Raw genomic sequence first — 25,143 nt, forward strand, 5'->3', positions numbered from 1 at the left:
CGCGTGTGCCCGACAGCCCGGCGCCGCACCTCCCTTGCCTGGAGGTCACCGCGCGCGCGAACTTTGAACCGGGTGGCCAGCGCGGTCGCTGGTTGGACCCCTCGGACGACCGTCGTGTGCTGACTTTGTATTGGGCCGTTTGAGTGACAATGGGCCTCGGGGATTATAAAAGCAGCAACACGCCGCTCGAAAACAGGATCCGCTGACCCCACCTGGAGAGAGGGTCGCTCCCGACTGGGGTGAGATGTGTCACGCGTTTTCGCCGGACGCCGTCGTGCGAGAACAGTCGCGTTTGTGTGAGCTCTCGGCCCCAGTGCCGATCCGTTCATGTCCTGTATGATAACCTGTATATAATGTATAAAGTCCCTTTTGTTATTCTCATCGACGCCAGGCTCGGAGTCTTCGCTACCAACGCTCTGTCACGAAACGGGTGACGAGCGCTACGGGACCACAAAGCCGTTATCGTGGTGCAGCGGTGCAAGTTCGTAACACTGCTGGCACCGGTTGGATGTCCGTAACACAGGCGGCACCGGTTGGAAATCCGTAACACTGGATGGCAGCTACGGGATTGACCGGCATCAGCTACCTCGGCGCGGTGAGTGCCTGAAGTTTACCTCAAACACCAGACTTTCTCTGACACAGGTTATAGTAGCTCAGGGATTGACTTGGTGTTGCATTGTGTTTAACCTTGTGTGTTTCAAGCCTAGTAAGAGTGTTTTGAAAACCAGGGGATGCTGAGGGGGTAAACAGGGCAGTGTGTGAAATACTTGCATATGTCTTACTAGTAGTGTTATAGTAGCGTACGGCAGGTATATTCAAAAAGGGTAAACAGCAGGAGGACAGTGTGAACGATGGAGAAGTACAAGGTCAAGGAACTTCTCGAAATTTGTGAGGAGTTGGGCATTGAGTTGGGCTCAACCAAAAGAAAGAATGCGATCCTTGAGGTCATGAGGACTGGGGACGTAACGGCTGAGGAAGCCGCTGAGGCCTGGGCGAATATCAATGAACGTCGGGAAAGGGAGGAAAGGAGAGAACAGGAACGTCGCGAAGAGGAAAGGAGAGAACAGCAACGTCGCGAGGAGGAAAAGGAGGAAAGGAGAGAGATTCGTGAGCACGAGCTTAAAATGAAAGAGTTGGAGACCCGAAATAGCTCGCCAGCGCCTAGTCTCACTTCTAATGTTCCAAGAATACGCGATCAACTTCCACCCTTTGTCGTCGGAGAGGATATGGCCAAATACCTCGTGAAATTTGAGCACGTGTGTGAACGGAATAGCATTGAGCGATCCCTCTGGGCACAGAATCTGTTAGCGTTGCTTCCTGGGGAGGCATCAGACGTAATAACTTGCTTATCGAAAGAGGCGTTTGAGAGCTACAGTGATGTGAAGGAAGCGCTACTGCGGAAGTACAAATTGTCGCCCGAAGCTTTCCGGCAGAGATTCCGGTATGCAAAAAAGGGTAAGGAGTCGAATGTTGACTTCGCGTTTCGTCTAAAAGCCGACTTGGTGGAATGGCTGAAGGGCGAAGAGGTTTACGACGACCGCGACAAAATTGTCGAATGCATCGCGTTGGAGCAGTTCTACCGTTGCATTGATGAGGATGTCCGGCTCTGGCTGCAAGATAGGCTAAAGGAGGTTAAGCTAAACAAGGCAGCAGAGTTAGCGGAAGAGTATTACACCCGCCGCAGCTTGCACAGCAAGGCAGTGCGCATAGAAAAAGCAGATAGAAGAGATGGGTTTTACGGGAAGCCCGACGAACGGAAGGAAATCACGCGTCGCGAGTTTCGGGACGACGAGTCCCTTCCCAAAGAAACTGTAAGGGATGGACAGAATGCATCTCAGAATGATGACGATGGTCCGAAACAGCGAAACGAAATGACGCGTTCTTTTGAAAAACGGAGACCGTTAACCTGCTACAATTGCAAAAAGCAAGGGCATATCGCTGCAAGCTGCCCAGAGAGAATTGCTTTTGCAACGATACAGGAAACTCACAAGAACATACGTCTATTGGAGCCCTATGTGCAGGAAATTAAGGTAAACGGCAAGAAGTGCCGAGCACTGCGGGACTCTGCAGCAACTATGGACGTTGTTCACCCGTCTTTCGTCTCCTCGAGTGATTTTACGGGAGAGTGCGTTAGGATACGGCAAGTGGCCGAGAAGGAGAGTGTCTGTTTACCGATCGCAACGGTTATCATTGAAGGAGAGTTTGGGAAACTTAACACCGAAGCCGCTGTGTCAGCCGCCCTCCCGGAGCAATTTTCCTACCTCTTCTCAAATAGCTCGGAGCAGCTGCTGAGGGATCAGGGCAAATCATTCTTTGCCGACGTGGCGTACATGGCCCCCACGCGATCCAAAGCGCGCCCGCTGTCGAGGGAACTTGACTTAGCGTCGGTGAGCGAAAGGCGGTGCGGCACACGGACCGATCACGGTAACTTGAGTGGCGAGCAGTCACGGGAGAGGCAGAGCTCGGAGGCTGGCCTAGACGAGCGGGTCCTGGAAGTGAGTGGGAGTGACGCGTGCAGTGCTAGCCGCGATATAGACGCGACGCCGCAATTAGGCGACGCGGGCTCCACACTCGCTCCGGTTTCCGCCAGCCGGCAGGAGCAGGCTGCAGTTGAAAGAGAAAGTCTGATTCGCGAGCAACAGGAAGGCTGTTCATTAGCCGATCTGAGGAAGAGCGTCAAACGGGGAGTGAAAAAAAAGAGGGTTTCATTTGGCAAGGAATCTGGCTTATTGTACCGCCGCTACACGGATAAGCAGGGTCGCAAATATAAGCAGCTTCGGATTCCGCGAAAATATCGCCGGGAAAAATGAATGACCTCATTTGCTTCCTCAGAAGTATGTTTTCGGTCCAAGTGATTTCAAGGGGACCATTCTATTTGTCATTATTATTGCTGATTATTAATTGTTTCTATTTTGTTGCGTTGTTAATTTGAAAACTGGTTGTTTGAGCCTTGTGTACTAGATCGTACACCTGCCTCTTGTTGCAGCGGGAGCAAAAAGAGGGATAGCAATTTGGTTAGGTTGATTTGAATTATGGCCTTGTCTGGTGTTTGACGGGAGACAGAGGGCACTTGTTCGTGTTGGGTGTTGCCTTTTGCCGGTCGGTTTTGCAAGCTGCAGAACGACCAAGCGGGACCAGTGGCGAGAAGCAAGGTCTTAGGAACGACCCGAGCGGAGCTGGTCAAGGTGCCTTGGCGACGACGTGGTGAGCAGAGCTCCTGTCCTGACGAGTCGGACCTGGGCACGTGAAGTTACCTGGCGTCCCGACAATGGACGTGAACTTGGACGAGCCTGACGAACGTGCGCGCCTGGCATCCGAGCCACGTGGAGGCAGCTCGTCTTCCCGGCGCCTTATCTGAGGGCGGGGATGCTGTTGTGCCATTACCACAAGCCCGGATCCCGAATCTGCAAGATGCAGAATCTATCCTGCGAGCGCCACAATTCTCCCTTCACAAGTCAAGAGGCTGCGCCTTCGTGCAGGAGAAGCCTCGGCGAAGCAGCGTGTTTAGACGTGCCCGCGTGTGCCCGACAGCCCGGCGCCGCACCTCCCTTGCCTGGAGGTCACCGCGCGCGCGAACTTTGAACCGGGTGGCCAGCGCGGTCGCTGGTTGGACCCCTCGGACGACCGTCGTGTGCTGACTTTGTATTGGGCCGTTTGAGTGACAATGGGCCTCGGGGATTATAAAAGCAGCAACACGCCGCTCGAAAACAGGATCCGCTGACCCCACCTGGAGAGAGGGTCGCTCCCGACTGGGGTGAGATGTGTCACGCGTTTTCGCCGGACGCCGTCGTGCGAGAACAGTCGCGTTTGTGTGAGCTCTCGGCCCCAGTGCCGATCCGTTCATGTCCTGTATGATAACCTGTATATAATGTATAAAGTCCCTTTTGTTATTCTCATCGACGCCAGGCTCGGAGTCTTCGCTACCAACGCTCTGTCACGAAACGGGTGACGAGCGCTACGGGACCACAAAGCCGTTATCGTGGTGCAGCGGTGCAAGTTCGTAACACTGCTGGCACCGGTTGGATGTCCGTAACACAGGCGGCACCGGTTGGAAATCCGTAACATTACGTAACGAGGGTCTCGAATCCAGCAGCATTGATACCTTCAGATAGCATGCGTGGGTTTATTGACCAGTTGCCTTCACTTAAAGAGATCACGTACTCGTGACGCCTGCGGCAGAAAAGGTGTTCCACATCCGCCGCTAAGCTTTGTGAGTGGTGGCGCTGCCTAACACTCCCAGGGTTAGTTTTTGTACTAAAATATAAGTACCCCAGAAAGTGGACGGGAAGACGGCGCTGCAGTAGCTCATTTGGTAAGAGCATCGCACGTGTCATGTGAACACGTGGGATCGTTCCCCACCTACGGCAAGTTTTTTCATGCATTTTCATTTCCATTAATGTACCATTTCTTTAATTTAACTGGTAAGTGCAACTACTTTCCCCTATGTTGTCCTTGGTGTCTTTGTTGGCTTCTTATCATATGATTAATAAAAATCGGGCCCCTGGGTTCCCCTTCTTCTCGTGCATATACCGGGTGTCCCAGCTAACTTGAACCAAGGGTTTAAAAATGAAATATTGGGGTCAGGAGAGTGAAACTACCTGCATATTGGTGACAGGCATTTGGCGCACCACAGGAAATTTTTTGTATCGCAATTACTTAACTAGTAATTAAGATAATTTTTTTAAAATTTTTAATATTGACTTTAGACACTAAGTGTGATTCGCAAAGTTGGAGAGCACTTTCAGAAACCCCCATTCCATTATTCGCCATAAAGAAAACCTTACGTGTACCTCTTTTTTCGAGCTCGAAAGAAAGCCCGCGAAATACAAAAAAAACCACGTGACGAGCGCATTTGCGCGCCGCGATCGTGCTGCTCTCAACCGTGCTTTCAGTGAACGAAATCAGCTCCGGTATTCATTCGGCGGCCCCGTTGCAGCGGCAGGCCGATATCTTGGCGGGGGTTTTTCGTCCGCGTCAGCTAGTTGGCACCCGGCGACGACGACTTAGTCCCAATCTGATAAGATACTGAGATGGCGAGTCTGCTTTGTCACTCAGAAGCAAAAGAGAAATACAGGGAATAATGTTTCGCCGCGAGGTGTTGGCGGCTGTGTGTTGCAGTTTCCTAATGAGGATTTTGAAAGCTGGAAGCAGCGGTGAAGCACAGTTTGTCGTGTGCTCTTCTTATGCCACTCTCATGCGAGACTGAATCTTTGGTGTAGTGATTACTAGCACTGCAGACATGCCGTTTACAAATGAAGAGAAAGCAGACATGGTTCTGGCTCTAGGTGCATGTCATGGGAACAGAAGGCGCGCTGCAGACCTTATGCAACAGTGGCACCCAGGCAGGCGGCCAAGTTCAGTAACGATCCTGCGTGCCTTCGAGACGCTGCGACGGATGGGCAGTTTTACGTCCACACGACACAGAGCACCTGTTTTTGACGAGGACTTCGAGACGCATATTTTATCGCTGTTCGCTCTGGAACCCCAAGCAAGCGTGCGCAGCGTGAGCGAGGATACCGGAGTCTCCAGGTCATCAGTTTGGCGAATACTGCGCAAACACCGCCTGCATCCGTACCACGTACAGCTTCATCAAAATCTGTTGCCACGGGACTTCCAAAACAGGACCGATTTTGCTAATTGGATTCTGATAAAGATGCAGGACGACCCGGATTTTTTGAACAAAGTGATATGGAGTGACGAAGCTAGTTTTTCGCGCAATTCACAGGTGAACCTGCACAATGCTCATTACTGGAGCGATTCAAATCCCTACTGGGTTTTACAGACGCAGCACCAGTACCAGTGGTCATTTAGTGTTTGGTGTGGACTTTTCGACGGTAGTTTGATCGGGCCTGTGTTTTTCGACCAGACGCTGACAGCAGATCGCTACACCAATGATATCCTCAGAGGACCCGTTGACGACTTCCTTTCGGATCTACCGCTCGCCAGGGCCACAAATGTGTGGTTTCAACACGATGGCGCCCCCGCGCACAGCAGCGCCAAGGCTCGGACCTGGCTCGACGCAGCGTTCCCGCAGAAATGGATAGGACGACTAGGTCCCGTGAACTGGCCAGTCAGGTCTCCTGATATGACACCTCTGGACTACTTTTTGTGGGGTCATATCAAGGACAAGGTGTACAGCACACCAACTTCCACACCGCAAGACCTTAAAGACAAAATAACGGAAGTCTGTTTAAACATGCCTGAGGCTGTCATACGAAATGCAACGGCTGATTTGGTTACAAGATGCCAGAGCTGTATCGTCGCACAAGGTGACCTATTCGAGCACTTTTTATAATTGGTAAGAAACCGAAATGAAATGGAGTCAGGACAACCGCATGCCACGGCTGTCATCGCCGCACAGCCAAGCCATAAACCGCCACTTTTATTTTCTTTGCAACTGGCAAATAAAACTCCTCTCATTTGAAAACTTCGAGCTTGGCAGTCTTTATCGCGACTGCAAAGCGCAGCGCACTCGCTGCAATTTACACCGTCACGCGCGAACTGGCTGACACGGCCGAAGAAACCACCACCAAGATATCGGCCTGCCTCTGAAACGGGGCCGCCGAATGAATACCGGAGCTGATTTCGTTCACTGAAAGCACGGTTGAGAGCAGCACGATCGCGGCGCGCGAATGCGCTCGTCACGTGGTTTTTTTTGTATTTCGCGGGCTTTCTTTCGAGCTCGAAAAAAGAGGTACACGTAAGGTTTTCTTTATGGCGAATAATGGAATGGGGGTTTCTGAAAGTGCTCTCCAACTTTGCGAATCACACTTAGTGTCTAAAGTCAATATTAAAAATTTTAAAAAAATTATCTTAATTACTAGTTAAGTAATTGCAATACAAAAAATTTCCTGTGGTGCGCCAAATGCCTGTCACCAATATGCAGGTAGTTTCACTCTCCTGACCCCAATATTTCATTTTTAAACCCTTGGTTCAAGTTAGCTGGGACACCCGGTATATTCTCACACATAGTGCCTCCATGACTGCTTGCTGCACGTCCACTGAAACGAAAGCATTTTCGTAATCTACCAAAGCCATGTAATGAGGCTGGTTTATAATCAACAAATTTCTGAATTGCCTGATCCATCACGTGGATGGGAACCATTGTTGAATATCCCTTCGTAATGCTAGCCTGTTATCTGGGTTGGTCAAAGTGTTCCCATCACGTTATATGTCGCCGCGGGGTAACGGACTTGCCTGAAACGCAGCCGCCTGCACGGCGCTGAGCGTTACGAGTTGCACGAGCTCATCGTCCGTCCCAAAGCAACTGTGGTGCTATACGAGTGAAGCCGTAGTGGAGGGCTCTTACGATTAATTTTGTCCACCATTGAGTTCTTTAGGGTGCACTAAAGGCAGGTATTCTACACGCACGAGCGTTTTGGCGTTCCGCCAAGGTCCACCGGAATGTGGCTGCCGTAACCATGGTAACCAACCCGCGTCCTTGTTCTCAGCAGCAGTATAGACCATAGTCTTGCACTGCGCCATGGCTGCGAGTGAGTGAGTGAGTGAGTAAAACTTTATTTGAACGGATGGCGACTTCTGGCCCAAGGAGAGGGAAGGGGAGTAATCACAAGATAGGTAAAAATTAGTAGCGGCCTTGCAATCTGGCTTCGCACGCTATAAGTGTCACAGGGACATCAACGTGCACCGGACGTCAGCCTGAGCAACCGGCTTAATCCAGTCGTCCAAACTGGATGACGGGCCTGCTCTCCTATATCTCTTCCCACAGCATGTGGTAAGCATAGCGATTGCGTGCACAGGCTATCATCCGATGGCATTGCGAAGTTTTATTGCGATAGCAATTATATGGACACTCCGGGCACATTTCTGCCGTCGTCGTGAGGTTCCGTATAAAGTCCAAGGGCGATAAATCGTCGCCGGGCGCCCTATACTGCATGTGTGAGTGAAAGCGTGCGAGGGTGAACAGCGTTCGCCGGCTCACGCGTTATTCTCCGGCGACGGCTGCTTAGGCGCGGGCGTGCGGGCACCGCATCTTGAAAGCGATCTGCGATGTTTGCAGAGTGGGCGTAGTGCACGGGGAGGTATTCTGTAAGAGTCCTTTAGTGGACTGTCCATTTCGGCCGCTTCTGATTGGATGCAGCTGTATGAGAGGAAGAGACGAGCGGCCCTAGCCAATCAGGAGCAACCGAAATGGACAGTCCACTAGGTGAACTCTTACAGAATACCCCCCCCCCCCCCCCCCATTTTCTATTTTGGCGGCTCGCGGGAGCGATGATGTGCTTCAAGTGGCTGCCAATTATGAGGTGCGCTTTCCCATTTTCTCTTTGCTTTATGTATTTATTCTCCTTGCTTCGCGTTTTGACACGACTAGAGACGCAGGCATAGTTCAGTCCGCAACCTGAACTAAAAAACTCAATTTTAGTGCTACAGAGTAGCAGGAAGGCAGCAAATCGACTTTTGACAATAACGCACAAGGTCCTCGCTCCACAGTCTTTCTTGTCAGATGCCGCGTGGTGTTTTGTCGCCCTCATTCTTTTGAAGTGACTCAGAAGAAACTGGTGCAGATAAGTATGTTTCCCAATGTTTCCGGATGACTATGCGATGATGTCAGTGTCCCTACGCGGCATAGTTTTGTTTCCTTTGCACGAGCCGATTCTTGGAGAATGAGAATTCGTGCAGAACTTGTCTGTACACGTAACTCATCCTCCTCAGTTTCGAGAAATGGAACGTAGCCTCGGAATGAAGTGGACATCGGGAAGATCTCTCTCTCTCTCTCCCTCTCTCGCTCTCTTCAGGATATGTAAAACGTGTGCGCGACACCGCATCGGCCGTTCGGCGAATATAATCTGTTTTTAAAATGACTTTTCCCGGCAAGCGCCTAGCTTCTCTGCGAAATCTATTTGAATACCGTGCCTCGTGTTCCCTCGATATCCGTCGCCCACGTGGCGGAAACGGATGAAGCTCGCTGAGAGGTAAGTCGGCAGCGATCGGCATAAGTGGTCGCGGCAAATAATGTCGGCAGCCCAGTTTCCGCCTTCAGGCGTGAAATGAGGGGGGGCGAAGTATGCTTGGGCCGTACGCTGCGCTGCAGCACCGTGCGGCGTTGCGAGTAGCGAGTGCATGCGTGCTTTCGCGGCGTACGCATACGCGGTGCCATGCTTTCGAAGAGGTGCGGGATGCAGCCCGCAGCGGTTCACACGGGCGGCTGCTGCCCATGCACACGCAACTCGAGCACGCGCGCACTGTCCGATCTCGGCGCTGCCGGCGTTGGCCTCCGCCTGCGTGTGTGCGTGCGGAGGCGTTGTGCAGCGAGTTGCGCACGTGTTGTACCGTAACGAGCGCGTCTCTTGCTGCCTCTTCCGTTGCAGCTTTGTCTCTCCCCGGTCGCCCTCCAGCCCGATATGGTCGTCGCGTGCGTCGCGCGAGAGACAGGATGTGCGCGCCCGTTCATGAAACCGCGCACGCAGCCGTATTATGGAAGGTTCCGCCCGATAGCGCAGATGCTGAGACGTCGTCGTCCGCCGGCCGTCCGTCTCTGCGTGTGTGTGTCACGAGGTCGCGCATCCTGCGATAGCGGAGACACCACCCCCCCCCCCTCCCCCTCTCCTTCCTGCAAGGATGGAAGCAGACCGGTGACTTGCGACGCTTGTGAGGCGTTTACCCGCACGCACAGTGTATAACCCGAATGAATGTATGCACTTTCGGTAAAAATGCTCGTGTAGTCGTGATGCCTTCTTGCTCTTATATTTGACGGGTTTGGCTGTGCGTGTGACGTCTTCTCGCTTCACTTGAAGGAAGTGCCGCATCGTGATTCCCCGGAAATGCCTGCTTCGGGGCACAAGTGCAAATTTGCGATTGTCAGCTATCCGAGTATTGCTCAAGTTCGGTATGCCTAACATGGTCACGTCTGTTTCTTACCGCGTTGTGGATTATTTTGTCGTCCCGTATGCTGTCGGTGTGGCAAACAGACGGCCAGTAACCGATGCATGACGCTGAAGTGGATATGTATTTCTCTTCGCCCTGCAGTGCGCAGCAGCTGCTAAATTATGTTCCAGTCTCACGTTACTAGATCATTCTTCGCTTTCTTTCCCCCAGTCGGAAGCAGTGCACCTCGGCAGTGAGGGATATCATAAGCGAGGGCCTCCGAACTAATGTTTCCCACCTGGGTGTTCTTTAGCGGACACCTATTTGACTCATCATACGGCCACTTTTAATCCCCGCGGTTACACAGTGGCTATGTGGCGTTGCGCTGCTCAGCCCGAGGTCGCGGGGTCGATCCCGGTCGTGGCGGCCGCAATTCGATGGCGGCGAAATGCAAAAACGACCGCGGGGGCCCCGTGCATTGGGGGCAAGTTAAATATCCCCTGGTGGTCAGAATTAACCCGGAGTCTCCCGCTACGGCGCGCCTCATAATCAAATAGTACTTGGGACACGTAAAACCCCAGAATTCAATTCATTAAGTCGTTCTGAATATTGACGAAGGAAAAAAAAAACTACGAAGAAGCATGACGTTACTCAAATAAGCCAACCTCCTCTGACGCAGCCCCTTTCATACGGGGCCCATTGCGTGGTGCTTCTCGGGAACACATAGGCCCACAATGTTGCCGGTGCATTCAAGAGATTACTTGATTCGTGGTAACCTTTACGCGTGTTTTTACGAGGCAACAGCCGCCCGCTTCGGTTCTACCGAGTCGTCGTCCTGCACTGTTTCATCCTATCGTTCCTCACAGATACTTGTGATTTTAGTCATGATGCTTCGATAGCAAAGTATTAGTTGCTAGTGGCCGCTGTTGTTGAGATCTGTGCTTGGTTTCTGGGCCTTTAGGCTTAACAAAAGCGCATGCATTTTCTGGACATGGCCTCCGAGATTCTACGGCGCCCGCGGTATCCAAGGCCAGCAATGTGCACTGCCATATCTCAGATGCCATACGTCATGCAATGTTTGCTTGCGCGATAGGCGGCGCTAAAACTCTTCGCGTCTGAAGGCAGGCGACTAGACGCTGCCGCTTGCCTATCACGTTACGAGTGCATATACTTCTTTTTTATGACTATAGGCTTTCGATATTGTCACATTACGCTCCCCCCAAGTTTTTTTTTATTTTTTTTTTCTTGTCCCCCTTCATGTTCTGAACATTCTTTGAGATTTCTCAAGGTGTGTGTTTGCCCGCGCTCTGCGCTATGTAGCGTAGGTCTCGCCTTGCGCCACCAAGTCCCAGCTCGTCGTGTGTACCAACGTTACTAGATTACTTTGTACTGTACCCCCGGACGTGACGCGGCCGGAAGTTCGACGCGTGCACCAGCGCCAGTTGCTTGCACTCGGTGCGCGGGACGACCTGGCCCGAGCGACCTGCTGCCGCCGTCCCGTATACAGGTAGCCTGCGACGGCGGCGTCCGGTCTTGCCCTGCTCCCGTCACGATGATTGCATCCCATCGTCGACCGGCGCGTCCCGTTAGTGGCGCGTCTATTTTCTGCCCCACGCGCTCTTCCTGTGCGTGGGTGTGTGTACTGCACGAGGGGTGGTGGTGCTTTCTTTCTTCGTCGTTGTTCCGACCGAGCTCGCCGACGAGCGTCATGGGGAGTGTATCCAGGATTCCGCAATGACGGCGCTTCCCCGTTTCCGTTGCTGGCATTAGCTTACGCGACTCGATGAAAGCACGAGTGGTGATTTATCTATAGTCTTCAATAGAGATACTCAAGGCACTGCCATTGGTGTTTCCAGCCATTGAAAAAAAAAAAAACGCATTCACAGGTCTTGTGTACGACGGTTAGCCTTTTCGAGACGCATGGCAGCCAAAGGCTTTGAGGATGTAACTTCGCTCATTGAGGTGTTGCTCTTTCATGCTATTTTTATCACACGAGAAGCTTTACACCGCCAGCTTTTAATGCGCTTTTCTACATTCGTGTCAACTTGAAGTTTATAGGTAAACGTTATAGAGCACCTTGAGTGAATTGCCGCGTCCACCGTGTACAGTGTAGAACTTGCACCTCGCCGCCGCTGCGAATCGTTATTTTGCGTCTGCATGGCAGCGCTATACAGTAACTTGCAGGTGGAAAAGGCCGGCTAGATATTATTCCAGTCAAACGTACCGCGGAAACGAAAGGCTGTAATTACACTCTCAGAAAAGTTTACACCCTTTGAGTCGTATCTTGCCGCACAACGATAATCGTCATCTGTCTTGCCCGCATTTCCTTCCTTTAACGCGGCGAGCCCGGTACTTCCCAGTAACGAACGGCATGCGCGTTATCAGCATGACATCGCATTGCCGACAGAAAAGTAGCGGACACGGCGTTTTCAAGAAAGGAAACGCAAGCAAGGCAGATGACAATTATTATTGTGTGACAGTTATACACTCGAAAGACCGTAAACTTTTTGTAGAGTGCAAGAGCTTGGATGTGGTCAGCCTAGCTATGCCGCACCGTATTCGCAACCAGCACCGTGATAATAGTCCCCTGTCGGAATGCCGAATGCAAGGACGTCGAGGCCTAACAGCCTTGAATTCGAACTCCTTTTTTTTCCCCCTCAAAACTGCATACATGCGACTCCGCGCTGTCGTCTTCCTCCTCGCTAGAAGGGCGGCCGTGCGAGCATCGTCGTATTTGATACCCTACTTTCATTCCCTACCCCCTGTGCAGCGCGGTTGAGGCGTCCTCTGCTGAGAGACAGTTACTGCGCTGCACTTTACCCTAACCTTTCCTTCCCATCATCAAGAATCTCCTCTCTCTCTCTCTCTCTCTCTCTCTCTCTCTCTCTCTCTCTCTTTGATACCCCTTCCCGATACTCTCTTGAGTATGGATACACAGCTTGCGGCATAATTAATAAACAATTCCATTTTTCGGGAAAAGAGCCTAATTGTACTCCGTTTACTTCTCTGCGTCGCCACCGTGTTGGTCAGTGCGATGTCATACTATGTACTTAATATCGGCGCCGAAAGCAGACACCATGTGCACCCGAATAACACGACACGCACAATCTCGTGTTCTATGTGTGGTTTCTGCCTCTCGCGCCGTTGAAGAGATGTCAAAAAGAATGTTCAGTAATGTGCGCCAGCTTGCCGAGCGACAAGTTCTTCTTTTTTTCCTTTTTTTTTCATTCATTTACTCATACTGCAATACTTCGCTTGTCTTTTTGTGCGGCTTATATTATTTTCAACGCGTTGCCAACTTGGAGGAGTCTTGCTCTGCTCGCTATAGATTGGGCACACGTTTTTTCCGTAGTTCTGTTGTTGGACCTCAGAAGCGGCACTTGGCCCTTTGTCTCGTTTCGAACGGGGCTGCGGGTATCGCATGTCTCCAACAAGGGCACCGATTGCGCGCCTTCTTTGTCCACGCAGGGTCGATGCTCGTAATAGTTTTGCGCTTGCTCAGACACGTATACACAGCACAGAAAAGGGCCCGCCAATGGCATAGTAAAGCACCGAGCAAAAGTCTGTGTCGCAGCTGAAATGTTTTAGAGCTGTTTGTCAACGTGTAATGTGCTTGCGCGGGCGGTGCTTGATGCACATATTTTTTTCCACCCTTTATCGCTCCGTCGTCCTTGTATTGAGTGCCGGACGCGTTCAGTCGGCGTTTTGCAAGACGCCCGAATGACGCAGCCGCCGTCGCTGTAGAAACAATGCATCCACTGTCCTGGTAGCCGCCCTCGTGTCGGCTAAGCCCTCGGGCCGAGCAAGCGTTACACGAACCGGTGTGCGCATGTTCGAATCGATGAGAGAGGATAGTTGGGAGGCCAGCTTGGGGTAGGTCGCGGCAGGAATTTCGTGATGATAATAAGACCGAATGAACGAAAATAACTTTGAAATGTCCTCATTCTTGTGCATGGTTCCTGCGCTTTTTGATGCAGAGTCCGTCCCGTAAGCCACGCTGTTGCTTTCAAGCTTCCCTTTGCTGCGTTCGCTACCTGCCAATACAGTTCCCGCTGCCCGTAGTTAACGTAAACCAAGAAAAGGGAAAACTAGTATATACCTCCCTTATGTCAATGTTGCGAGGGATATCGTCCTTACGCTGTCGGTTTTATACGTGTTTGGCGGCAATTTGTAGCAATGAGAAAAGGTAAAGTTTGTTCGAAGGGACTCTTGTTATTACCAGCTGCAAGAAGCCGCCTATAGGCGCTTTGTGAACGCGAGCAGCGTCGCTGTTCGCCGCCCAGCACCACCTTTATATGTTTTTGTATATACATATGACAGCATTGAACAATTTAACGGAATGTCGGAATCGTCCCGCTCACGTGTGGACCACTATAGTAGGATTGAATTTGTAGTGGCAACCTTGGACGACGAAATGCCAATGGCAGTGCTATTAATACAACTTCAGAATGGAGCAGATATGCGAACGTGATGAGCGACTCGGAGCTTGAGTTACAGTACGTGTACGTTGTCTGTACCACCGTTGGGGGAAATCATGAAACAACCGGACGAGCTCAACAACATACGCGGGACCGCTTCGAAGAGAAGCATTTGTTCGGACGTCGCCCAGAAGCGTCATTACTTGGCGGACAGTTTCGGTGCATGATGCGAGAGTGACCGTATACATGGCCTATAAGCTATGTTGCGAGCACGTGTGTTCAATTCATTTTGACAGGCGGAGCGGTTCACGTTGTGCTGATGCATCCCATAGTTGAGGAAACAACCATTGGAACCGAAAGTCTTATATGTCACGACGGGAGGTAGGGAGGAGAGAGAGCGAGAGAGAGGGGGGGAGGGAGGGGGTTATGTACGCCACCACGCAAACGCGCGCACGCTCAGGTACGAGCGAGCGCTGCGGGGCCACGCAGTAAAGCGATGTGACGGAAACGGCGTAAACACTTGCATACGCGCGGTCATTGCGACAGCGCAGCGCTGCGTAATAAGAACGCAACTGCTGGTACGGCAGCAAAACGAAGAATTCCCCCTCCTGCGGACGAACAAAGAATCCGCGGGTAGAGGCACGGCGGCGCAAAAAGAAAAGTAGTTGTTCCGCAGCGAGTGGCGCTTTCCTGCAGGGACAACGCGACGCCGCGCGTGCAACGGCGCTCTGTACGCCGCCGTGCGCGCGTGCAGCGCCCTCGGGCCAGGTGACGTAAACGGTGTCAGGGTCGTGACGACGGCGACCCGCGGCCCGGCCGCTCCGTCACCACGGGTTCGGGTTTCCTCCTCTGCGAGCGCACGCGCGTTCCGTTTCGAGTGGCAAGTTCCGTGCACTGCGCGACGAAAGCTGCACCCCCTCCCCGTCTATCCGTTCGGCCTTCTAAAAGAGCGAACATGCGCCGTAGCGGTGCTGCGTATCGTGCGAAGCACTCGCGGGCCGTCTGCGTTCTGTCGTTTTTAATAGATGGTGTGCCTTCGCGCGCCTGCGCATTCCATGCGTCTGAGATGACGGAGCCGCCGTAGAGAGCTCCGCCGTTGGGATGCACTGAACGTGAAGACTACACGGAGTGCTGCTACGCGGCATGCATTCCGCTCGTAGCCGCTGTACGAAAACCTAGCGAGTGTGTCTCGCGAACGTGCCGCGCAGCAGCGTGGTCCTCTCGATGGGCGAACAGGGGCAGCGAGAAAATCGTCGGACACGGCGATTCTGACTCGTCACCACGCGTAGCGAGTGGGACGGACGTCGGCTCGGTTTGGGGGAGGCGTGCAAGCGCTGGAGACGCCAGTGCGCACGCGCGCCCCAGAAGAGTTCCTACATGTTTGCGAATGTACTTCCTGCCACGCTCATCGGTGTGCTACTGAGCACATACACCAGTTCTTTGTAGCGCTGAGGCAAATCCACACGCGTCTTCTCTCCCTGCACCGCTCCTGTCACCCCTATATATTAGGGCTCGGAAGAATGCACCCAGCCAACCGTGCGAGTTAACTACGGACGGCGTTCGACTGAGCGTCTGGAAGGGAGCTTCAGTAGCACCTCGCTGACCTGCACGAATTTAACCCTTTACTGCACAATTTTTTGTTTCCTCAAAATATTATTCATGGCGTTGTAGGGAAGCATAATAGTACCTGTACTCCCATGGAATGTTACTTTAGCGAATGTCTGTGGTTTCAATTTGCAGAAAAGGGGTATGTTGCATATTTGCAACAATGTGCAAATAAAGAAGAAGTTGAAAGTAAAAGATAAATTTAGTGTGATTCATACTCAGATGCTCATTTGCACAAGACAATCATTGGTGCACCTATGATTTAGTGTGGAACAAAAAGAAGCACTTGTACATGTTTGTGCAGCACAGGTGGTTCCCACACTTCGTGCAGTACGTCATGCAGATTCCCGTCCAGCCAGGAAACAATGCAGTGTTTTCGGGTTATTGACAAAATGTAGAACATCGAAGCACAGACGTAAAGCTGTGCCCGTGACGACGTGACACGGCAACGTGCGGAGGCACAGCGTACTTTTGAAAAGAAAAAAGGAAATTTGACCAGAGAACATCTTGTCCACATATTGAATCGAAATGGACTTACACTCGTGGCTGTCGTGACTAATTGAATAGTCACTGCCTTCACTATCAGGAACAATTTCTAGGCCATACCAGCGTTTCGAAGCCATTTCATTATTCCGAAGAAAATAAACCATGTACACGTTGTTGCATTTGTGCAGCATAGCAACGTTCTGTCGCCAGGAACAAACTATTCCGAAATTACAATATTTTTTTGAACCTACAGAGTCAGAAGGATGTGGAGCATAGCGTAACAATTTTTTTTTGTCCTTTGTCTTATGGAGAAATACATTTACAATTTGTAAAACTTACCTATATCACTGCTCCTGGGCGCGCGCAGCCTCCGCCACGTTTGTTTTGGTAGAAGATGCAAAGAATTAGCACAGATTGCAGCACAAGGTGCCGCGTTTTACAGACCAATGTTGCGAATATGCAACAACATGTACAGGAAGCTCGAAACTGACTTTGTTTCGGTTTTTAACGCCGTTCATCAGAATGTTGCGTAAATGCAACAAGGTGCAGTAAAGGGTTAAAACCGTGTCTCGGAGAAGCTGCGAGTCGAGGTACCAAGAAATGTTTCGGCCGCTCACAACACGAACAGCGCCGTTTAGCGTTTTCGTAGCAATAGCGTGCAGTAACATTGATGGTCGGTGTGTACTGCCGCCTTCGTTCGAGTGACCGCGCAGGCAGACGCCAGTCGCCGAGTGTTGCTGCTAGAGGAAGCAGCCGATCCACCAGTTTCTTTTTTCAGGAAGAATCGACCGATGCGGTAGACAGCTAGACAGCGCGAACACAATAGCAGGCGAGAAAACGCACACACAATGGCAACTTATTCTTAAGGGCTTGTGTGCTCCCGTTTTCTTTCTCCCTGTCTGGTGTTCGCGCTATAGATACCACTTGCTCTCATGTAGTGCACCAGCTGATTCCAACGTCAAACAACGTATGCGTTGTTAGACGATGCAGTGGTGGTAAACGGGGCATCAAGAAGCGTGCTGCACAAGTTACCGCGCAGTGCGTGTATAGTATAGTGCACATGCCGCGCATTGGGCAATGTATATATATTTCCCTATTGCATCGTCACCTGCCATCTAGTATACCATTTCCTGTCTCTCCCCTGGCATCCTCCTACTATACTTAGCTGAAATATGCTTCTTTATTTCTTCTTAAAGTTGACACTTGGGTGAGTTGATATAAAGTTCTGAAGGAAGGGCTGACTAAACATCCTGCACGAAGTGCAACTATTTCTCCAGAAAAAAAAAGAAAGAAAAAGAAAAGCATTCGAGTTACTATAAACTGCTCGAGCTTCGAATTTGCTACTCACCCTGAAGACGAATCGCCCTTCTGAGCACCAATCGCACCCGAGGCGGCGGGGTTCTTCTCGTCTCCTCGATTATGTGGTCGACGACACAGCGTGCTGCTTCGCCCGTGAAGAGCGTACTGCATATGCCGTGCTTGCGTCATCTCAGCATAATATCCTGATCACGGCATCATGCAAGAGTGAAGCAGTTCGGACAGTATACCAAGGTCATCAGATCTTATCTGCGCACCACCGAACGAGCTACAGTGTTAGTTTATTGCCCGCTCAAGTGCTTTGCGTTTTCGCGATGTCTTCCAGATTAGGAAGCGTGCGAAGAAGTAAAAAAAATAAAATAGAGAGGCGGGTGCGGGACTTTGCTCCTTGGTCCATGGTTAGTGTTTTCGCACTTCCTACACCTGCGCGTCTCCCGTCCTACATGTGACGTCGTTGTGTGCCGTCGCCGTGTTTCCGGGTTGGCGATGTAATGTTTCGAGAGAAGGCGTGAGTGAGTGGTAAAGGAGATGGCAAAAAGAACGGGGGACCTTTCATGACTGGGGACAGAAGGACTCTTGTTTCTGGCAGCAGGCAAAGGACCCCGTCCTCCCCTTGGCCTTTCTCGTTTCCATCCGAAGCGTGATAGCGATGCGATTAACCGGGCAACGACACCATCGTTGTGTGCATGCGCAAACATACTGGAGGGTTGGCCGTGTTTGTACAGCTGATCGAAACTGGTCATGGCGTTCTCTCCCACCTAAGTAACCGCGCCTGCGTTGGCGCATTCCTCGCCGGTAGGCTGCATCGCGCGAAGCGCAGCCATTGTGTGCTGTATGTAGATCGCTTCGGGGTGAACGACAGTATAGGTATAGATGCGTTTCCATGAAAGGTTAATTGACGCTCCCGACGTAGACGGGTCTGCATTCTGACTCAGTGGCGGTTAGGTGACGCGAATTTGAAATATCATTACCCAGTAAACTGATTTGCAATAAAGTGTTTTAACCCTTTAGATAGTGCGTAATGCAATTTAATACCTCGTTAGATTCACGGCGACGTTTCCTGTCCTGGAGCCTCGTGTAGTAAAGCACAGAACAATATCTTAGCCTTCAGAGGTTCTCACGCTTCCGCGTCAGTCGGACGATGACAACAGCTTCTGCGGTCACTGGCTCATAGCGCCCTCCCCGCTGTTCTCCGGGACGTCGACAGGCCTCCTTCAATCGGCGCCGTCATCGGCGCCGTCATCGGCCGCATTTGGATAGCGGAAAAAGACGCCGCACGCTCGGTGTGCGCGCGAGGAAACGGAAGAGAACGGCCACGCGGCGGCACTTCCTGTTTGCCGCTTCCTTCCGGAAAGACGAGCGTGAATGAGCGTCACTGTGAGGTGTCGCGTGCCGCGTTTGTACCGACTAGGGGCGGGTACGCCTCGAGCACGATGGAAGAAGCCTATCTTCCACCGTGGCCTCGAGGGAGCCACTTCTCAATGACGGCGACAAAGACGATAGAGGAAAATGAGCTCGACCGACTTTCGCCGAATGTTGTGGAGGAAAGGTGTAAAGGTCTTCATTTGGTCTTGGGACGCGTGGACTGTGTTAGGTTCAGGACCAGCGACCGCTCTGGTCTTATTACGGCGGGGACCCCTATAGCGAATATTGGCAGTATACATTGTTGTTTTAGTTTCAAAGCTCGTTGTTGAATAGGTGTCTGTCCAGCGCAGCTTTCGCAATAACTGCAGTGTGTGGTGTGGTACATCAGTACTACAGTATCTTGCGCGACTCATAGATTCGTTGTTACAAGTTGAAGTATATTCTTTCTTTCGAGACATTGCCCCGTTCCAAACTGTCATTTGATGCATTGGGTAGTCTTCCCAGTGCGTCAGGAGTGTGTAGACTAGCGCAACTTATCTGGGACAATGACAACCTGTGTTATAGAGACTTGCCACTATTCGGTGCCGTGGCAGCCACCTTTGTTCGACGTCTTGCAGACGACACGTTTGCGTGCGGCTATAAGCCCTATTTCACGGGCTTTTAAAAGCACTCGCGCAAACTTCTTGCGCAATTAAGGCACGGGAAATACTGGCCTTGGGGCCTGGGTTGGGTCTACATCTCCTTCTAGGGACACTTAGCCCGAAAGTGCGTTTTAAGGCACAACGCCGTTTCGAAATGATCAACTATCACTGCAAAGACGCTACTTCCGATGAAGAAAGGAAAAAAAAAAGAGAGGAAGGAAGAAAGAAACTCTCATTGAGCCTCAGCTTTCGGCTGGTGAAACACGTCGTTGAAATGACCTCATGTAGTTTCGTCTGTGTCTGTAACGTGCGCTTTGCCCTTTCACCCGTTTCACCTTTGCTTCGGAAGGCGATTGTTACTCTTAGCGAGAGCAGCGGCTTCGCTTTGTGCGGCCACCTCTGGATCGTGAACCACCTTCGCTGGAGCATTTGGCGAACCTGGGGCCATCTACGCGCGGGGCGAACGACCCTCCTTTGCAGATCGCTGCGCACTCTCATCTCTTTTTTCCCATTGGCACGCGCTATCGTTCTCACCATCGTGAGATTTGATAACGAAATGGATCATTTTCCGCCTCCGATCGTTTCGCCTCTCGAGGAGGTGCGGGGGCGTTAACGACCCTAGAGCAACGCCCTGTTTGTGCACTGTGTGCGTTGCCAAGCGTTAACGTTCGCTCGCGTGAACACAACGTCGATCGAGCTTGTATACGAACGCATTGTCGCCCCGGTGCAGACACGTTCACTTCTTTGTCGGTGTAAGCTGACGCTCCTTGTAGGCTTCTTCACGGGCTGATTATATTGCGCTGCGTATATAACCGGATCGAAGAACATTTAACGCCACCTTATTTCGTGCGAGAGTGCTTCACATTTAATTTCAAGCTCAAGTAGGAAAAAAGCGGCGCGCTTATGACCGAATGAGCGTATATATGTGTCGGTATGCTTGAGGGAGTGAGTGTTGCAGTTTGATTGTCCGGCGATGCGGACAAAACATCACCGCAAATGTGTGTTTCCGTCTTCTTCGACTGAAAGTGTGTGCTCCGCTTGAAAGCGACAGTTTAGTATTAGCACTTCGTCACAACGCATTCTTTAGAAGTTTGATAATGTACTCTCTTCACATCGGCCACTGTATGTGTGGACTGCGACGTTCGCGGGAAAGGCGAACGGGCTATCCACTTTGAGTGAGCTTGAGTCATTTTGCGGCTCCTATTGGGCAGCGATCGGCCTCGCGTCTCGTTTGTGTAGTTTCGTGATCGGGCCGCAGAAGCCGCCGCTTACGACCTGAGGAGGAGGACGTGCTTTCGCACGCGACTTCTCGCGCGGCGCGGCTGGAGCGTTTCGTGTGCTCCTTGTGTGCGCACTTACGCGACGATCACAGGGTCGGCACTGTCGGTCGCCGCTCGCTCTCGGTGTTGATTTCGCCAAAGTTTAGCCGGCTCTGTTAACAGAGTCGGGCGGAGTGAAACCGGCACAACATATAGGAGACCCCATTTTAGGGCCTCTAAGCAGGGGCGAGCCAGGAGTAAAGGCCGGGAAGGGTGTGGGTGCGTGTAGCGGGGGGAGGCACGCCGGGCTCGTGCCCCCCTTCCTGGCTTCGCCACTGCCTGTAAGCACAATAGCTATGTAATGATTGATAAGTCTTCAGGTTTTGTTTTTTTCACTAACTGTGTGAGAAAGCAAATTAGAGCGCGTTGTCATTCTTCGAGACTTGAAGGGTGCTCTCAATGACGCTGTCCGAATTGCAGGACTTGTTACAAAGAAGCCTTGCATGAATAGGCAAGAAATGCCGTGCATTTTAGTGGGTTTCATTTGGGGCCACGTACGGCCTACAAATTTTTCAGGAGTATCTGAAGACTCCCGGAGTTTCGTTGCATCCTTTGGATGAAGCCTGAGTCTCTACTCTTCCTGCAGGAAATGAATTATGCTGAACAGAGATTTTGATATCGCTGCGTCCATAAGACCCTCACTGTAAATGCTTCCAAATAGCACTATTGTCACGTTTCGACGCCCTTGTCTCCCTTAACGTCGACAGCTTATTTATTTATTTATTTATTTATTTATTTATTTATTTATTTATTTATTTATTTATTTATTTTATACATGCACACATACATACATACATACATACATACATACATACATACATACATACATACATACATACATACATACATACATACATACATACATACATACATACATACATACATACATACATACATAGTGCAGCCTCAATGAGACTATTGCAGGAGTGGGATGAACAACAAACGTGCGTTTATAAACAAGCTTGCATGATTGTTTCTGTGGTAATGAGCGGATGTTGCCCGGTAATGAATTCCAGACTTCAATTGTTGATGGAAAAAAACTCTGTTTAAAGGAATCAGAGCGGGCAAAAAAGGTTGAAATATTTAGAGCATGGTGACTCCTCGTACATGAGGGTTTAGAACAAGGCCAGTTATATAGAGAGGAGAGGCGAGGAGAATTGATTAACTTGTGAAGGAATTTTAAGCATTCAAGTTCGCGACGCTCTGCAAGAGGAGTGAGACCAAGTAGGGGAAGGGAGTATAAGAGCAATGCCGTGGCATGCTTTAATAACTGGTGCCTTTCTTTGTTTCTTTCTCGTAGCCTATTCCAGTGACTGTAAGGCTGTAAGTATTTTGTGTAATCCACATTATACATATCCCACTAAGGTTTGCATACTGTAACACATCACTGTAACTTGTCGCCATTTAGGTTCCTCCGGCCAGAACAGATCGTAAAACGGCGTTGCTCCGCTAGCCGGTCGCCCTGGCGTCATGCGGGTGTCGAGCACGAAACTACCACTCCATAAAGGTGTCAAAAGATGAGAATTCCGACAAAAAAAGATACGTCTTGTATGCCGTGCTTGTAATTTCGCAGAAATCTTCCTCTCGACAGCCGATCTCTTCGTGTCAAATTCACCAGTGGACGGCCAAAACAAAAAACAATCTACTGCGATGGACTGATGCCGGAGAGCAATCTCTTGAAACTGAGGCTGTTCGTTTACTCGTCCTCCGAGTCATGTGGAGTGAGCTGGGAACTTGGTTGCCACCTCATCACCTTTGGCGGCCACAACGGAAGATAAAACCGCATTCTCTCACATAAGCAACGTTTCTTACCGTTTTCACGCAGCACGAGTTTCGTAAGAGCTCCGGTTTCATTAATTAACTAATTTAATTTAATCGCCTCAGATTGATATATGCATGGAAAAAGAAAAAAAAGCATTGTTGAGGACTCTGTCGGCACTGTGATTATTAGTAGCAGCCCTCTTGTAAACTGCTCCTGCTGCTGATGATGTGCCGACGTAACTAGAGACACGTACGTTGTTGTTGCTGTTCTCATTATTATTATTATTATTATTATTATTATTATTATTATTATTATTATTATTCCTGCTACTACTGCCATTTCCCTTCCATTGTGGCTGGCACATTCTCGACAACGTTGACGTCGTGTTGCAACTGTGGCAAAGATTATTATTGCCATGTAAGTTGTAACTATACTTCTGAAGCGCACTCTCACAGCAGCCCTACTTCCACGCCGTGAAAACGAGAAATAAATTTGCCACCACGTTTGGGGGGCGGTAAGAGGGGGGGGGGTCCACCGCGCAAGTAGTTGGCGCTGGCTCCGCAACACAATTAGTCGCGTTGCGGACGTGTGGACTTCGACGGAAACTTTCTCTCGCCGTCTATTTTAAGTCGCCGCGAACACTTGGCTTGCGCGCCGGCTCGTGGGCTCCCCGGTAACGTCACCGATGACTCTTGAGGTGACGCGGAGCCCGTTTCGTGGCGAGGAGGAACGCGCCGGTAAGAAGAACGCTGCTGCTGAATCCGGCTGATTCGCGCCGATTTCTTCACTGCGGGCGTTGCGCAAAAGCGGCGTTTGGTCGTGAAGGAGGAGGACGTTCGGTGACTCGTCGAACGTATATCAACTGCTGTTCGCGGTGTTGGGAAGCTCGTGTTTCCTTGCAAATTTCGCAGTACTTCTGAGCTGTTTCGTACTGACGCTTCATTTTCCCGGTGCGCATTGCCAGTTAACGCACGTCCTATACAAGCAGTCTTCTGGCTTGTGTATCATCACCAGAGAGAGGGCAGAGGCCCTCATTTTTTTTCCTCCCTCACCCTCACGTTGAAAAATTTGCCCGCCCTCCCTTTCCCATAAATACCTACCCTCCATCACCCTCGCGTTGAAAAGGCTATCATCTTTCTCTTCGGTTTGGTACAATTCAAATAAACCTTTCACTCGTACCTTCAGCTTAGTTTGTTAACATGATTGGCTGCCGTGTCATTCCATTTGTCGAAGCGTGCCATCATTGCTTTCTTTCTAGGGGAATCGACTAGACCTAAAGTTTGAGCCATCCGCAGTACTCGTGAAGCAAGGACCGCAGCTGCCGCCCCCCCCCCTTTTTTTTTCTCATTAGCCGAAATTTCACTTTTTAACGTGGGAGTGAAACGGCAAAACGAGGTGAGGCACACCCGATATTTCCGCTGTCGCTAGGGTGAGCTGCCTATATTAATCCACGAAGTCATCGTGACATGCTTTATTGTACAGTCACGTTATATCGAAAGGCGCACTGGTCTGGAGAATAAACATAGTGAAGTGCGGGGATTGTACTAAGATCATTAGTAGTGTGATGGGGATAACATGCTAGAATTACGCTCCTGGAAACATGGTGCGTCCAAACATACTAGTTGCCCGTGAGGCGAGTTGTCGTTAGGCGTGGATAAGAATATGGTAACTGCTAGTTTTACTAAGTTTTGGTTGTTTTATAGTCGAGCTTGGGCTGTATTAACGCCATGTTTTCTTTTTATTTTTGGCGTTGCCTTCACTAGGTTAACAAACCCTATCAGTGCCTGAAAAGCCCTCGAGTTTTTCTCTCTCAAATCAAAGCAAAAGAAGGTGAATTCCAGAATGCTTATTTCGGATTTTAAGAACAAGTGTGATGAACTGAGGTGACCAGTGGGGGAAAAAAAAAAAACTAGCAACGTTGGACTGACACCAGAAATTCCCCGTCACTGTTCTCACTTTCGTTACTGTTACAGCTCCCAGTCACTAATTTAGCTGCAGCTAACATCAATAGCCATTTATAAGTGAGGCCAGTTACATGTGCGCTTCGACTTACGTACAACTGTGATCGAGAGGCTTCCTGCCAGTACTTTTCAAAACTTCAGACCTCAAACCCCATCACGCAAACGATCTGTGACTTCTCTGCACGAGCAATATGAATCGAATCTACCTCATTGGGCCTTACATTATCATCGTCACCCTCCCTCACCCCACCACGTGAGGGTAAAGGCAGATGAGGGTGAGGAGGCCCTCGTGATGGGGCCCATGCCTCATTATCACCGGCACCCTCGTTTGTTTTCGTACTTTTTCCCTCTGGCGCCTCGGAGTTCGAACTACAACGCCTGCGCTAGACGTGCGGCTTATTGTTCGGCGCGCTTCTGGAGCCGCTCTGTCGGTAATTAAATTAG

At 50.7% G+C, this 25,143-nt stretch overlaps 1 protein-coding gene across 6 annotated transcripts in view; it reads left to right on the forward strand.

Moving 5' to 3' along the window:
- LOC139060400 (protein spitz-like) overlaps window positions 1–25,143 on the forward strand; it is a 178,984-nt gene that overhangs the window by 70,558 nt on the left and 83,283 nt on the right. For 3 of the 6 annotated variants that reach the window (XM_070539507.1, XM_070539503.1, XM_070539510.1), the window contains exon 3: window positions 22,277–22,299. The exons of the other annotated variants lie outside the window; for them this stretch is intronic. In XM_070539507.1, coding sequence (XP_070395608.1) covers window positions 22,277–22,299 — 23 coding nt within the window. The remainder of the gene's footprint in view (window positions 1–22,276; window positions 22,300–25,143) is intronic. 6 annotated transcript variants of the gene reach the window in all.

Source organism: Dermacentor albipictus, chromosome 1 (assembly GCF_038994185.2).
Source record: "Dermacentor albipictus isolate Rhodes 1998 colony chromosome 1, USDA_Dalb.pri_finalv2, whole genome shotgun sequence".
Classification (NCBI taxonomy): domain Eukaryota; kingdom Metazoa; phylum Arthropoda; class Arachnida; order Ixodida; family Ixodidae; genus Dermacentor; species Dermacentor albipictus.